Below are 17,377 nucleotides of genomic sequence, written 5' to 3' on the forward strand. Positions count from 1 at the left end.
GTGAACACAGGGCACCCCCTGCGCTCGTGCTCATGTGTGAAGGAGCAGGCACACTCTTGCGTGGGCGCTCATGTGCATGCACGAAGGAGCGGGAGACAGCTCGTGCAGGCAGGCTCGAGTGCGTGAACGAAGGGCGCTCAGCGAGCACTTGTGCGCGTGTGCTAAGGGGTGGGGGAGTGCTTGCGTGGGCGCATGCGCAAAGGGGCTGTGCAGGGGGGAGTGCAGGTGGGGGTGGGGGAAAGTTTGTCTCCGCGGCCCGGTCCAGCTCAGGCCATGGACCGGCACCAGGCCGTGGGCCAGGGGTTGGGGACTTCTGCTCTAGATTAATGGTACCCAACCTTGGGGGCCCTGATGTTCTTGGCTACAACTCTCAGAAGACTTCACCACTAGCTGAGCTGGCCAGATGGGAGTTGAACATCTGGGGACCCAAGGTTGGGAACCACTGCTGTAGACCATCCTGTAAATTGGTGATGAAGGCTTACCCCAGAGTAGTTAATAGAAATACTGTAGTAAAATGGTTCTGTCTGCACACATGGGATACAGGGAAAAGAAATTGATCAGGCATAGGGTTGGTTGGAGAGAGCTAACTCCTGTACTGGGTTCCTAGATGAGTTCAGCAGGTCATATTTCACCCAATCATGAAGCTGGATCAAAGCATGAATTTCTTTTCCTCTGATGAGCTCATTAATAGCTTTTGGTAGCTGGAGGTATGAGAGGGATCTTGTTCGAATGTGTATTCAGCCATGACGAAGGTTATCAAATTGCTGTTACCTGCTTCTCATGACCTTTGTAGTGGTAGGTAGAGGGAGTGGAGATCTTCTCTTGATGAAGTATATTTGTCCAATAAAGCTCATATTAAAGAATATAACATTGATCATGCGCATGCATGAAGGAGCGGGAGAGTGCTCGTGCGGGCGCTCTCATGTGCATGCACAATGGACGTTTATTTTTATATTTTTAATTTTTAATTTGTTTTTATTTATTTAAAAGATTTTTTTAGCTGTGCCGTTATCAATGGTCTTTGAGCAGTGTACAGCAATATTAAAACTTTTAGAACCACATTAAAAACCATTAAAATAATACCCAATATTATAATAGTACCCAATATTAAAACAGTCAATTTATCATTAATAAATCCTGCTGCTCATTTGGCCAGCTAAAGGATACTATTTAATTAAAATGCTGGCTAAACAGAAAGGTCTTTACCTGGCGCTGAAAAGCCAAACATGTCAGAGCCAAGCGGGTCTCTATGGGAAGGGTGTTCCAAAGTTGGGGGGGGGGGACAACAGGCGAGAAGGCCCTATTTTGATTTGCCATCCCCCTCACCTCTTTCAGGGATGGCACCTTCAGAAGGACCTCCTGGCCTGATCTTAGAATAAGGGCAGGCTTGTGTGGGAGAAGGTGGTCTTTTAGGTAACCCAGTCCTAAGCTGTTTAGGGCTTTATATGTCAGAGTAAGCACTTCGAATTGGGCCCGAGCAGCAACTGGCAGCCAGTGTAAATTTTTCAGAAACGGTGTAATACGAGTCCGCGCGGCAGCACCACTTACCAGCCGCGCAGCCTGGTTTTGTGCTAGTTGCAGTTGCTGGATTGTCTTCAAAGGCTGCCCCATGTATAGCACATTGCAGTAGTCCAGTCTGGTTGTTATCAATGCATGTGTGACTGTTGCCAGGTTCCACTGATCCAGGTAAGGGCAACGTTGATATATTCTCTGCAGCTGTAAGAAGGCACCCCTGGACACAGGGTCCACCTGGGCTTCCAAGGTCAGACCAGGGTCAAGGAGCACCCCCAGGCTCCGGACCTTGTCCTTTAGGAGGAGTGCAACGCTGTCTAGGGAAGGGAAATAATATGTATAATGCTTGCATAGACTAACATGGCTACCCCTTCTACAACTTATCTGATGGGATTTCTCTAGATTGAGGTCACTCTCTGTCTCCAGTTTCCCTTTTACCAGGTTTGCTCTCATTATTAATCACACACATACAGATGTGTTTGGCGGGGACACAGGAGAGGGCCTTCTCTTGTCTTTGCATCCAGATTCTAGAACTCCATCCCACAGGAGGCCAGTTTGGCCTCATCTTTGTGGTCCTTTTGCAAACAGATGAAGATCTTTCTCTTGGGACAAGCTTTCCCTTTGTGATTGGCTGTCTGAGAGGGTTTTTTAAATGAGTATTATGTCTTGTTGCTTTGGATCTGTTTTTGGTGCTGATACTCATTTGATTCTTTAAAAATATTTGTATACAGTACTTACAGTTTTGAGCTTTTAAATATGATCTTTTAATGATGTAAGCCACCTTGGATTCTTTTTAAGCAGAAAGGCAGAGTAAAATATTTTAAATAAAAACAAACAAATAAATAAAGATAATAATAGACTTTGCCTTGTTAATGACATCTGGACAATCTGTTTAGCCAGCAGAGTGTGAGGAGGAACAGTGTAGGTAGGAAGTAATTGCTTTCTAGTACAGCAGTAGCATATAGTAGATTCCCCATTGGCATAATTAAGAGTTAGGACTTGAAACAGCAATACTATGCTTGTTCTCCACTTCCCATGGTTCAGAAGATGCTGCTTAACCTTTTGTCTTTTTTGTCTCTTTGTATAACATGTGTATAAGGGATTTTCCTCTGCATTTTCATCAGTGAGTATATTCTTAGAAGTAACCTCCACTCTTCTCGGTGATCCATATAGCTTGAATGGGCGTGCTGCGTCTGCACAGTGTTTCTGTTTAATTGTGTAAACAAACTATCAGCTCTATAGACTTTCACATACAATTTAAAATTAAAGTAAAAATATTGTTGCAGTTTAAGATTAGCACATTTATTTAAGTGTGAGCTTTCATGGATTTCAGTTCACCTCTTCTGATACAAGGGATCAAGACATACATGTCTGAAGTAATAATAACAGCTACGTGCTGTCTCATTGACTTTGACTTACAGCAACTCTTTCTACGATTTTCTAAGTACAGTATACAGCACTCAGAAATGGTTTATAATTCCTTCTTCTGGGATTGCTTTGGGACTGTGCAGCTTGCTCAAAGGTCTTCTGTCAGGAGACACTAAGTGAATTGAAATCACAATCTCTTGCTCCACTATGAGGTACCCAATTTGTAATCAAATTTAATCCACAAAAGGTCACATTGAAATAAATTTGTTAGGCCTAAGGGTGACACATTAGTTTTTTTTTTAAAAAAACAGACAAATATGACTACTTCTCTCCAAACATACAGTACAGCTTAACAATTCTAATATTACTGTTTGGACAGATACATTATCTCAAATAAGTTCATGAATCTAAGGACTAACAAAGACATCTTGCTTTATCTTAGCTTCACCTTGGAAATATTCCATTGAGATACTTGAAAGCTGCTTCTGTTTTGCCCACGGCCTTGACAAAGTTCTTCATCAGTCCCAGCTTGATGTGTAAGAGTGATAACAAATTCTTCCTTGATTCAACAAGTGGTGGAGTCTCAACACTTTTCCTCCAAGGCTCCAATGACTGTCAGAGTGGCCAGTCTGTCTTGATGTAGTGAGAATCTCTTGCACAACTATTCCATTCACAGAGAAAACAGCAGTACTTTGTTTATCCTGTCTGCAGACCAAGCAAGAAATTAACCACCTTCACGTTGCCACAAAGCTGCAATTGATGTTGGTCATACAGTGGAGTCTCGACCTATGGACTTAATCCATATTGGAATTGTGTCTGTAGGTTGAAAAGTCCGTAGATCGAAAATGCATTCCCCATAGGAATGCATTGAAAACCCATTAATTTGTTCCAGGCCTTTCTCCCCCACCAGGCAGCTTCTCTGCTGCTGAAACCACCATCGGGACAGCCCTTTGGGAGAAGCCGGGTGGTGGGGAAGAAAGGCAGGAGCCGATCCGGGTTTTCTCCCCCACGGTAAGGCTTCTCCCAAAGTGCTGCGCCCGATGGTGGTTTCAGCAGCTGAGAAGCTGCCCAGTGGAGCCGATCTGGCCTTTCTCCTCCATCGGGCAGCTTTTCCGCTGCTGAAACCACCATCGGGCCAGCCCTTTGGGAGAAGCTGGGCAGCGGGGAAGAAAGGCAGGAGCCAATCCGGTTTTTCTCCCCCACCGCGAGGCTTCTTCGCTGCTGAAACCTCCATCGGGCGCAGCGCTTTGGGAGAAGCCTCGCAGTGGGGGAGAAAGACCGGATCGGCTCCTGCCTTTCTCCCCCACCGGGCAGCTTCTCTGCTGCTGAAACCATCATCGGGCGCAGCACTTTGGGAGAAGCCTTGCCGTGGGGGAGAAAGACCGGATTGGCTCCTGCCTTTCTTCCCCATCACCCGGCTTCTCCCAAAGGGCTGGCCCAATGGTGGTTTCAGCAGCAGAGAAGCAGCCCGGTGGGGGAGAAAGACTGGATCGGCTCCTGCCTTTCTCCCCCACCACCCGGCTCCCTCCCTTTTGCAAACTGTTGGGGCGAAAGAGCTAAAGAAGCAGCCTCTTTGCCACCAACAGTTTGAATTTCCTGCCCCTTTTCCCTGCCCTTTTCGTCCGTACGTCGGCGCTCCGGCCGCAAGTCGATCCAGAATTTTGCAGCTGGAGCTGGATGTAGGTCGAAAAGTACGTAAGTGGGGCCATTCGTAGGTCGAGATTCCACTGTAGTTTATGTACCTCAGAATTTGTTTCATGTTGTCATATGTTTCCTTCATAAGGACTGCATGGCCAACTGGAATCGATGGCAGAATATTGCCATTATGCAGCAAAACAGCTTTAAGATTTTTCTCTGATGAATCAGTGAACTGACTCCACTCACCTATATCGTGAACAATGTTGAGGGCTGCCATCATGCCATCAGTGTTGCTGCAGGCTAAAATTGCTGTGCTTAAAAAGCAAATAGTGTCCAAACCCAGTCATAAGTGTATTCATAGAACCGGTCAATTATGTATTTTAGTCTTTTCTGGTTTAAGTTGAGGTCCCTTGCCTTTATAACTCACTTATCCTCCACCATTTCCAAGTCAAGGGTTGTATATGTTGACCCAATAGCATATCTTGAAAACTAGAGCCAATCAACAATCTTAAGTATCATTTTCATTCTCAGTGACCCAGAATTAGTAAACTTTGACTACATTTATTTCGGAAGAGCCTTGTGGAACAGTGGTTACATTGCTGTACTGCATCCAAAACTGCTCACCCAGCTAGCTGGCTCAAGTTTGACTCAGCTTTCTATCCTTCTGAGGTCAGTAAAATGAGTACCCAGCTTGCTGTGGCGGGAAATGTGTAGGCAGCATGATTAACTTGTAAACTGCCCAGATAGTGTTTTAAGTGCTATGGAGTGGTATATAAGCAGCACACTTTGTTTTTTTTTGGAAGTATTTTTTCTGTAACATTTTACCTGTGTTGCTACCTAAGATTTTATGTGAATTTCTTTCATTGAACTATCACATCTCTGGCTGTTATTAGCCTCCCATGCTTCCTGGATTTCTGTTAAAGCACAGTGAAGGCATAATAAGATAAAACATCAGGAAGAATAATGGAGAGATGTGCAGTAGGAAAGAAAAGGCACCTGTTACTTTTTTAGGATATATTTTCACGTAGTACCAGCATTTCAGTTTTTCTGGGACCTGAATGCAACACTGCCCCTCTCATATAGGGTTTCCATGGAAAGAGTTATCTTGTAAGTTTTGACGTAATATGTATCTCTAATACCTCATCAGTTTCAGGACCTTCAAGAATGACAACTAGCCAAAATTTCTCAGAAGGCGGAGAAACATTCTGAAAGGTTTATTTTTCTTAGCCATCCATCCCTGGGATTCCCCCCCCCCCAATTTATCCTATTCATTCATTCCTGTTCATCCTCTTCTAAATTGATTTGCAGAATTTCTCTAAATTTTCTCAGATGTTGTACATGGTGGTCATCTGCTGTTCCTCCCCTGCCAGAACAAGTATAGGATTCTATGGAGGATGCAAAATGTGACTAGGCACAGTCTCTGCAGAGATGTTGCTTTTTCCACTTGCACTATTAGCACAAAATGAAAAACCCTTAGAAAGAAGTCTTATTACAAGCATGAATAATAGTGAGCTCCATTGTTGAGAAATTGTTGGATTGTTTCTTTTTTATGAGGAATTTCATGAAATTGTTCCCCTACTTTCACAATGCAAAAACAGGGCAGAGAATTTTAAGAGGCCATTTATACACAGATGAAAGTCTTCACAATTCCAAGCATGCATTTTAAAGCTATCTCCAGTTATTCACATTGATTATCAGTTTACTGCAGGTGTGGGGACAGTTTAGTCCTTCAGATGTTGAGTTGCAAAGCCCAGCATTCCTCATGATTGTCTGAACTGGTTAGGTTTGAGAGTTGCAGTCTGATACTGTACATCTGAACTGCAAATGTGCAGTTTTTCCACCTGGGATGTAGCATTTAACAGAACTGTTATAGTGCATTTTAGAAATTAATACTTGGTTAAAATATTCTCAAAAGCCATAATGCTGTGTTCTGCTAATCATACATCTCTTACTTTCCTCTGACTGAAAACTTGCACCCCTCCCCCCTTTTCCTCTCATGTGATTATGGTTAAATTTGGGCAAACTGGTTATAAATTAAAAGTGGATACCTTTTGGGGGCCAGGTACCATATTAGTCCCTGCAAAACACTTGCATGGGTTGGGAGATGTTGGGTGACAGTGGGTGGGCCTGAGATATATACATAGCTCACATATATTCACTCACATATATTCACTCACATATATTCATGCATACCCTCTCCCCTCCATCCTCACTTCTAAGAGTCTTCACCAGGATTGCAGTGGGGGCAGGAGATTAAAGTTTCTATTTCTGCCCAATAGTCTTAACCCCAGATTGTGGTTTCCTTATTGCATATAGCATGAAAGTGTTATATTCCCTGGAGATAGTCATTCTATGGCAGAAATTCATGGAGTTTACAGAGAATGTCCAGAAGCACACAGATTGCACATATGTACAAGAAGTCTGCTTCAACAGTGGTTTATTTTAATAAACAAAAAGTAATACTTATTACTGTTCCTGATTTGGACATGACATAATAGATTGCTTGGTTGAAAACTCAACTAAGCATGTCTATTATATTTTCCCTCTAATTGGTCCAGAAGCAAAGAAGGAAAAACAAGGGCCTGTGCCTATAGTGGTAAACTGTGCTTTAGTGTTAGGCCAAGATCAAATCAACCTTGAACTATCTCTGGAGAGAAAAATGTTAAAACGCAGGCTGTCCTACTTTGATACATCATGAGAAGACAAGATTCTCTGGAAAAGATAGTAATGTTGGGAAAAGTGGAGGATAGCAGAAAAAGAGGAAGACCAAATACAAGATGGATTGGTTCTCTAAAGGAAGCCACAGGCTTGAGTTTGCGAGAACTGAACAGGCCAGCAGATAATAAGAATGAATGAACATTGAGTTGAAAGCTGTTCCATGTAAAAATGAAATAAGATAAAATCTGAGATCAAACAGTACGAATGTTATAGTTGTATTCATGAAGGCTTTCATGGCTGGGATCTCATGGTTGTTGTGGGTTTTTCGGGCTCTTTGGCCGTGTTCTGAAGGTTGTTCTTCCTAACGTTTTGCAGTCTCTGTTTCGCCAGTCTCTGTCCTCTGAAGATGCCGGCCACGGAGACTGGCGAAACATTAGGAAGAACAGAAAACGGCCAAAGAGCCCAAAAAACCCACAACAACCAATGTTATAGTTATTTACACCCTGTGTGTTCCTTTTGCTTGCATAGTGGCCTGTTGCATGAATTGTTGAACAATTTCTCAGCGTATACAAGGAGATAGTACCTGATACTACATTGTGCAAGCTTGGAAACTGTCTAGCCAGTCATAAGAGCAGAAGAGGCGAACAGGATTCTCTCCTGTGTTTTAGGATTTGAAGGCACTTTACAAGTAACAGAGAAGATACATAAGTAGAAGATAGCTTAGAGCCCTGTTACGTATGCCAGCTGGCAGAAATCCAATGGTGTAAATTTCATCTGCATACTACCACTTGTTAAGAAGTCTGCAGTTGTATTTGTTTTTGTGTACCAATCCATGTGATTGGCATGCAACAAGTAGTACTACCTATTACTTAACCAACAGCAATTAGCTGCTGAAATTTACACTGGTAGGCTTAATGTTGTTGGGAGTGGTGGAGTTATGGTAATTGTATTTTTTATTAATAAGTGATTTGATTAGGCATCCTTCAGTCTCGAGAGACTATGGTAACGTGCTCTGTATGGAGAACTTGGAACAGCATCTAGTGTGGCTAAGAACGCCAATTTGAGAGTGACAATTCCTTCCACACTGAAGACAAATACAATCTGTCCCCTGTCCAGCTCCCTGATTTTGCTGCTTTCGGGACTGCCTCTTAGCCTCGGCCTGCTGGACAAGGGTCTCTTCAAATTGGGAGAGGCTGTGATGCAACGCCTGCCTCCAGGCTGTATTAATAACAAGACGCCTGCTTCTTGGGAGGAAAGCGATGAAAAACCTAGGCAGCATCTTAAAAAGGAGAGACATCACCTTGGCGACAAAGGTCCGCATAGTCCAAGCTATTGTTTTTTCATTAGTGTTGTATGGATTGAGAGCTGGACCATAAAGAAGGCTGACCACCAAAGAATTGATGCTTTTGCATTGTGGTGCTGGAGAAGACTCTTGAGAGTCCCCTGGACTGCAAGGAGATCAAATGTATCCATTCTGAAGGAAATCAGCCCTGAGTGCTCACTGGAAAGACAGATCCTGAAGCTGAGACTCCAATACTTTGACCATCTTATGAGAAGAGAAGACTCCTTGGAAAAGACCCTGAAGTTAGGAAAGTGTGAAGGCAAGAGGAAAAGGGGAAGACAGAGGATGAGATGGCTGGACAGTGTCATAGAAGTTATCAACATGAATTTGACCCAACTCCGGGAGGCAGTGGAAGACAGGAGGTCCTGGCGTGCTGTGGTCACGAAGAATCAGACACGACTTAACGACTAAACAACAACAATTAATAAGTGGCTTTTTGTTGTTGTTTGTAGATATTACGTACTATAGACTGTTTTACTATATGGTAGTGTTATTATGGAGTTGATACTGGAGGTCATAAACTTGGTTACAACAGGCATTGAAATCCAGCCTCAGGAAGTATCATCTGCTATATATCCTCTAATGTGGCAGCTGCTGATTGCTGAGGTCTGCAATTTGTTCAGCTCTTCAGTTATGACAATTCGCTTTCTGTACATGAATAGTGATATTTTGTTTTATTAATATAAATTGCTGTTCTCAGTAATCACCAACCAGCCCTTTCTTCAGGAAATGCCTGAGTCCTTGGTTATGTTTAAGAAAGCAACACCATGTTATGGATAAAAAGTTTCTGAATTGTTGGTTACTTTGTCTTTCTGAGTTTACCTTGCAGCCTTATGAGGGAACTGTTTAATATTGTACAGTGGTGCCTCGCATTATGATCGCTTCGTTTAACGACGAAATCGCATTACGATGAACTTTTGCGATCGCTTTTGCGATTGCAAAACGATGTTTCCTATGGGGGAATTTCGCTTTGCGATGATCGGTTCCCTGCTTTGGGAACCGATTCTTCGCAAAATGACGATTTTCCAACAGCTGATTGACGGTTAAAAATGGCCACCGCGTAAATAAAATGGCTCCCCGCTGTGTTTAGGGACAGATTCCTCGCAAGACAGGCAGCGAAAATGGCCGCCCTATGAAGGATCTTCTCTGGACGGTGAGTTTTAAGCCCATCGGAACCCATTAAACAGGTTTTAATGCGTTTCTATGGGCTTTTTAATTTCGCTTTACGATGTTTTCGTTCTACAGCGATTTCGCTGGAACGCATTAACATCGTAATGCGAGGCACCACTGTATATGAGAAGAAGCATACTGGAACAGAAATCAGTAACTTCATAAAGAAAGGGGTGCAGCTCTGTTCAGTGTACAGCTTCACTTATTTGTTCCTAAACTTTATTGTGTGTTGAAACTATCATGACTGCTGCCTGTTCTGACTCTATTTTATTTTATGTCACTAGTCAAAGCACATACTGTACTCCCAAATGCTAGATTAAATTATAAATTAGTTTGTTTTACTGGTTATATTAACCCACTCAGCATGCATCATTGTTGAAGAAGTATGTGAAATCCATTTAGGAAATTCATTTAAAGGTGTGATTTAAAAGTAGTTTATTGTGATTTATACTCCCTTGGTGAAGAGGTATGTGTATTCTTCTGACCATTCTTCTATCTGTTATAATTTGGAGTAGGAAAGTGCGTGATGATAACTTCCTCAATGGCGGCGGCACCACATCCTCTGCCAGCACCAGCTGCTTTGGATCCGGTGGCGTGGGGAGGGAGGCAATGATAACTTCCTCAATGGCGGAGGCAGCGCGGCAGCTACATTGCCCCCTTCTGTTCCTTCACCCCTGTGTCACCCCTTTTCGTTTCATCGCCCCCCTGAAAAATGAAATTGCCCCCTGGGGAGCGATATCACCCAGGTTAAGAACCACTGATTTAGAACATCACTTTTTGAACTGTTATTTGGGAGTGGACTGAGGCACTGATAGTGACAGGAAACCCACTTGATGACGACTGTCTACTGTGTTCCATGGTATATCTAATGCCTTGGAAATTCTTTTGTACCCTTCTCCTGACTCCTTTTAACAATGAGATGGCTCTGTTGCTTTGGAAGCTCTCTGCAGACCATGGCTGCTGCTGCAGGATGCGACTAAGAAAATGTCAGAAAAGACCTACTAGCACAGCTGATCTTTATTTGGGATTCCTCAGAGGCACTTTAAATGATGACAAGGGTGTACTGACTGCTACTTAACATGAGTTTGAATGTGATTGTTTACTGCTGAACACAGCTACATCCCCAGTTATAAGAGGGTGTGCACACAGATGCAACCATATTATTTCAGTTTTTTTATTTTTACTTCCCTCCATCTAAAAGATTTCAGTTTGTTGTTCAACTGAGTTGTACAGTTCATAGGTCTCATTAAAAGTGGAAAAAGTTCTGAAATGATTTTTCTTTATCTCATTTTTTTACATCACAGATACTTGACCTTTTAACAGGGGTGTGTAAACTTTTTATAAACACTGTATCTCCAGAGGCTATCTGTTACTGCTCTTTTTTGTCTGAGTGTATATGAAGGATGGTATCTAGGTATAGGGGAAAGCGTCAGAAACTTCTCTAACACATTGGCTTGAGATATGGGCCTGAAGTGTCTTTTCAAATATTATTTCAGCCATGAGCTCACAAGACATCTCTTGTCTTCTCTAAGGGCTCATTTCACCAGCCTAACAGCCTTACATATTTTTAAAGAGTTACTGCTACATTTAGATACTGTACTTTGAGCACTTAAATCTCAGTATGCATGCTAAATATTTAGATAATCTAGGCCACTAGCTTCCAGCTGTAAGAGTATTTTCATTAATGGAGAATGCATGTATTGGTTCTTTGACATAGTTGACTCAGATGATATTGATTCTCTGAAGCTTACAGTACACAAGTATTTTTTTATGTTTTGTTTGAAAAAGAGAATGTCAGTGACTGGCTAGAAAACAGTGTTAGTTGTATCCTTTGATTATATCTTCCTAGCATCTCTCTTTTTTGCCACACTGTGCTGCAGATTGAATAGTCCGCACTTTGAAAATATATGGTTTTAATGTCTCCACATGACTCATACATAACATTCATGCAAAATTCTATTTCAGTTTAAAATAATTGCAGTGATGAATTGTGGCTAATTAGCACATTGACTCTAATATTCTTGTTCTGTGTCAAGTTATTCAACTGGCATACAACAAGAAATGTGAGCAATAATTCACATTCACCAGCACTGAGAAACCCTAATGCCCAGTTGCCCGTGGGGGAACTGAAAAATTATGTATGGCAACCTCTTGTGCATACATCAGTTAACCTCTGACTGGGTCTGGACCAGACTTATGCATGATGTATTTGTTTCCAGTAGGCTAACAAATAAACACACTGCTAAACTTGTTTGTATTTTACAAATTCTCTCACTTCTCAATCAGTTAGAAGTATAGATAAACACGACAAAATGTAGTAAGTTGTCTGTGCCCATAGACTCAAAGAACAAAGAAAGTTAAACTATTGATATAACATATACTAGGTACTGTTCTCTTCAGATATGTGTCTTTAAAAATTGTGTTCTTTCAGGTGTACTCGTTTTTTGGTTAAATATAAAGGAAGTGTATAATATTCTCTTTATATTATTGTAGATATTCCAGTAAAATAGTTTCTGCATGAAACTTTGAATTTGTTTGAATATAACATTTAAACCAAACATGCAAAACCAATTAACATTATTTAGAGCAGTGGTCCCCAACCTTTTCCAAACAACGGACCGGTTTAGCGGGGGGGGGGGAGTCTGTGCATGGGTGGGCGGGGCATGCGTGCATGGGAGAGGCATCTGTGCATGCATGTGGGGGGCCGTGCATAGGTGTGTGCATGAGCAAGGCGTCTGCGTGTATTGGGGGTGTACATGCGTGTACATCTGTGGGTGGCGTGCGTGCGGTGAGTGGGAGATCTGTTTCCACAGCCCAGTACCAGGCCATGGACCAGGGGTTGGGGAGCCCAGACTTAGAGCATGGATTCCCCCGTCCCATACACATCACTGGTATGTTTAGAATTTGAATCACAAGGGCCAGATTCCAGTTGAAAAATTAGATCATTGTAAATCCATCAGCATAAATTTCAGTGGCAAATTGCTGCAAATTAGGAAGTTAGCATAGCAGTTGTTGTTACTGACTAGAATACAACAAAAAAGGCCTATACCAACTTCTTACCATATTGTTCTGTGTATAAGATGATACTTTTGTCTAAAATCTTTAGACTAAAAATTGAGGGTCATCTTATACATGGAAGTAAGGGGGGAAGGGAATAAAGGGCTGCAGGATCACAGCCCTTTGATCCTACAGCCGTTTCATGGCTGCTTTGCCCCTGCACTTCGTAAGCCCCAGGGCTTAGGAAGTGGAGGGGTAAAGCAGCGATGAAAGGGCTGCAGTGTTAGTTACAACTAGAGCAAACTCACTGAAATGAACGGGACTTGTTAGTTACAAGTGGGGTGGGGTGGGCAATTTATTTCTGTAGGGGGGCACATGAAAAATCTGAACTGTGTTCAGGGGCCAAACCAACTTTACTTAAAAATAGCCCCCATTAGGTGGAATTTGTGGTTAGTAATAGGCCCCCATTGGGTGAGGCCTTGCGGTGAACAAACTACAAGGCTGAAATAGTTAACTCCCTAAACTTTTTAGGGAATTAACTATGTGAGTGTTGTAATTCGTTCACTGCAGGGGGGGAGAGGAAACCCCCCCCGACACTGAGCTAACTCACCAGTCCTCTGTTCCTCCGCAGCCTTCCTCTCCGACTGTCTTCTATCCTGCACAGGCAACGTGATGCTTCATCATGTCGCCTGTGCAAGGATTGCTTCTGGCCTCTTGAGCCACAGTCTCCGCAGCCTGTGGCTCAAGAGTAATAGTCAAAACTCGCGAGTTTTGCTTACTGCCGTGCGGTGACGGGTGGGCCGGACAGGAGCGGCAATGGGCGGGCCAGACAGGAGCGGCTCGCAGGCTGTATGTGGCCCACGGACCGCACTTTGCCCAGGATTACAGTGTCTAGAATTGCACTTTTTAAAATGTCTGTTAGAAACAAAGAATATAATTTGTCATGTTTTAAATACATAATTACCATGGGATGTGCTCTAGGCAAGAAGGATTCTTTGAAATGAGTGGGGGACCTTGAGAGCTTCTTCACCCTGAAGAATTTTCTCAGTCATGAAAGTATTTTAATATCCTTCATGTATCAATGTTTAACTGTACGGAAGCGCTGTGTGCTGAGAAAATACTACAGTAGTTTTCAGCTTTTGAGGAAAAAATGGGAAAGGAAGCTTTTTGCTTTTAACAGCAAGACAATCAAGAGAAGACTCTTGAAAAGAAGTTTATTATGACATAAAATTATTGACTAATAAAAGTACAAAATTGGAAGGACTCTAGTGGTCATCAAGTCCAAACTCCTGCTAAAGCAGAATTTCTCGTACCTAAAGAATATGCTAACTGTTGACCTGTTTAGAATAATCTGTCAGCATTGTTGGTGTTTATGGCTTAACAGTAATTTCTGACCAGTCTTAGTGGTTTTAAATTAAAGTAGGCCAGAAATGGTAGATTCAAAATTTAAAAACTGATGGCTGTTGATCTTGTTTTAGTGGTTCCTTCCTTCCACTGTTTAGCAAAAGTGAGCACACCAGGGCTTAAAAAAAATCTCACAATGACGGATTTTTGTATTATGATCCTATTGTTTGTCAGTTCTGCTTCTTTGTATTCAACAGACATATGCAGAGTATGTCGGTCAGAAGGAACTCCAGAGAAACCTCTCTATCATCCGTGTGTATGTACTGGCAGTATTAAATTTATCCATCAAGAATGGTAAGCTTCCTCCTTCAAAAAATATCCATTCTGGTTCTGAAAGTAGAGCATGTGAACATTTTAGCAATTGTGGAGAGAAACAATGCTTCATTATCTTTTACACAACTCTTGCATTTTGGCTGCTTATACTGAATTTTGATCGAGATTTTAGTACATAAAAGGAAGAAAAACAGTGATGGAGTCGTTTAATATTTTAATAAGGTTTTACAAAAGCATGAGCTAAAGTGTTAAGAAAGTCACTAAATGTGAAGAGGAAGTAAAAACTACTTATGTTGCTCTAACCCCAGTATGATTGATAGGATTACACAAGAGTCTGTAAAAAGTGTTTCTACAATTGCAATGTATTTATGGCTATAATGGTTTTTCTTACCAGAGTGTAGAATGTATATTGAAGTGTGCTCATTGATGTAGTGTTTAAATGATAAATGATAAAAGTATTTAAGGAAAATATTTAAGGAAAGTATTTAAGGAAAATAATTATCTCTGCTTCATATATGAATTCCTTATATTTTCCTATTTAAAAGTATGTCTTCCTGCTTACTTTGCTTAATTTCTGACTATTAAAATTGTGCTTTTTAAGATGTCGATTCATTATTATGATGCATTTTATTGCAGCTTAGTTCAGTGGCTCAAACACAGCAGAAAAGAATACTGTGAATTATGTAAACACAGATTTGCTTTTACACCAAGTAAGTATGTTGCATAAATCTCTATTTTGTTAGCATGAATTAGTTTTTGTTATTTTAGTGTTCAGAGAGCCTTTAGCTAGATTTGCAGGTTCGTTTGCACCCTGTATGTCTCTAGAAGATGAAACTTCCTAGGCATTGCCTTATGTTTATGCCACTTGGATTAGATAGTTTTCCATGCTGAATGCTCAGTTTCAGCCACGTTAGAGCTCTCTCTTGGACAAAAAGGCTTTACCATTTTGGATGAATCAGACTGACAGCAAACCAGCAATATTCCATATGATACAGTATAGTGTTTAAATGTTCTAATTTTCAAACACCACCCATGCTACTAGCTAATATTATCAACCCAGCCTTCTGATGTGCTACTTATTTCATCTGTGTGTCACCACTTTCATACTTTTTGGGGGTTATATTTAATGTGTTTCATTGTTTTTCTTGTATTGTTCACTTTTCTGGGTATCCTGCGAAGAAAGCAGGGATGGTGTTTGTTGAGCACAGATACTTTGCTATCCAGATACTCATTCTGCAGATAGTTGGCCCTTGGCTGCTGTATCCTGTAGTTGCATATGAAGAGAGACTTTGCAACAGTTCATGCAGATGTATTCTCAGACCTGGCCTCCCCTTCAGACCTGAGAATACCCAAGCAAAGCAGTGATACTGTATGCTTAGGTAGTCATACGGGTCTTATCCTGTGCCCAAGCTGAGTCAGAAATACCTGAGAAGTTGTCTAACTTAGTGGAAGAGTGTCTGAGAGGAGGTTCACTTCTGCATCTCTAGGTAAGGCTGGGAAAGATTTATGTCTGAAAACCTGAAAATCTACTGTGAGTTAGTATTGGCAATGCTAAGTTAGATGGACTAATAGTCTGATTTAGTATGATCCACTTTCTGATGTTATAACACTGACTGCAAACTTGTAACAAGTTGCGGGGAAGCCTTCTTTTAATGTTTTAGCACATATATTGATAGTAGTCTTCCCATTTTTATTTATTTAATTTGTATTCTTTTTCTTAGTTTATTCTCCAGATATGCCTTCCCGGCTTCCAATCCAAGACATATTTGCTGGACTAGTTACTAGTATTGGCACAGCAATACGATACTGGTTTCATTATACACTTGTGGCCTTTGCATGGTTGGGAGTTGTACCTCTTACAGCATGTAAGTATTTGATGTTGTACGTATATAACTGGTACCAGTGATGGGGAGAACACTTTGTTAGTGGGTTCTGAGAGTGTGGTTATCAGTAGGATAAAATTGTTCATTGCAGAAAAAGCAGCCATTAAAGCAATGTTCACAATTTTTCAGACGTGAATCTAGGATACTATAGGCACCACTGGTACTTCCATAGATAAACTTAGCACACCTAGATCAGTTAAGGTAGGTCCTGAGGCACTTAGGAGGCAGTGCAGGACTTCATAGCACATTTGGTTTGTTCTGTTTTGGTCATGCTGGAATTTTAGATGGTGGTGAAGACCAAATACAAGATGAATTGACTAAGAAGGAAATTACAGCCTTTAGTTTGCAAGAGCTGAGCAGGCCTGTTAAGAACAGGACGTTTTGGATGTAAAGTCATAAAATCAGCATAAATCAGTGCAGCTTTATGACATGTAACAACAACAACAAAGAGATGGAATTGTTCTTTGCTGTGAGATGGGGCAGCCTTGCTTGAAAGGATATGGGCCACATAGTCTTAATAAATGGCTAGAATTTTTTCTCTGCCTGTTTTAAGATTCTTTTTGGCTGGAATCTAATATTATATTTTTAAGATATAGTGACTGAAATTCTGTTGCTTAGCAAAGTACGTTGCAACTAGAGTAGGCCTGTGAAATCAGTGGGGATTTGGTGATTCAGCTCCTCTGTAAGTTCCATTAATTTCAAGGGCTTAGACTAGTGCTGATTACTATGCTAAAGAACAGAATTTCAGGCAATAAAAAGGTAAGGGTTGGTTGGTTTGTTTGTTTGTTTGTTTGTTTGTTTGTTTATTTATTTATTTATTTATTTATTTATTTATTTATTTATTTATTTATTTATTTATTTATACCCCGCCCAGCTAGACCGAATACTCTGGGCGGCTCACAATAAAAAATAGAATAAAAACAATATAACAATATTAAAAACAACAATAGTAATACAGTTCAAGATGGGGGGGGGATTCAAGTAATGACAGGAGGGAAAGCCTGCTTAAAGAGCCAGGTCTTAAGTCTGCTCTTAAAAAAACCCAGTGAGGGAGCCAGATAGATCTCTGGTGGCAGACTGTTCCAAAGGCAAGGGGCTACTGCCGAGAAGGCCCGGTGTCTTGTTCTTTCTC

General features: G+C 41.4%; 1 protein-coding gene across 1 annotated transcript in view; it reads left to right on the plus strand.

The window, feature by feature from the left end:
* The window catches only part of MARCHF6 (membrane associated ring-CH-type finger 6), a 57,379-nt gene that overhangs the window by 1,684 nt on the left and 38,318 nt on the right, over positions 1 to 17,377 (plus strand). Inside the window, exons 2-4 of the mRNA XM_072998481.2 lie at positions 14,287 to 14,383; positions 14,999 to 15,072; positions 16,084 to 16,227. Coding sequence (XP_072854582.1) covers positions 14,287 to 14,383; positions 14,999 to 15,072; positions 16,084 to 16,227 — 315 coding nt within the window. The remainder of the gene's footprint in view (positions 1 to 14,286; positions 14,384 to 14,998; positions 15,073 to 16,083; positions 16,228 to 17,377) is intronic.

Source organism: Pogona vitticeps, chromosome 4, assembly GCF_051106095.1.
Source record: "Pogona vitticeps strain Pit_001003342236 chromosome 4, PviZW2.1, whole genome shotgun sequence".
Classification (NCBI taxonomy): Eukaryota; Metazoa; Chordata; class Lepidosauria; order Squamata; family Agamidae; genus Pogona; species Pogona vitticeps.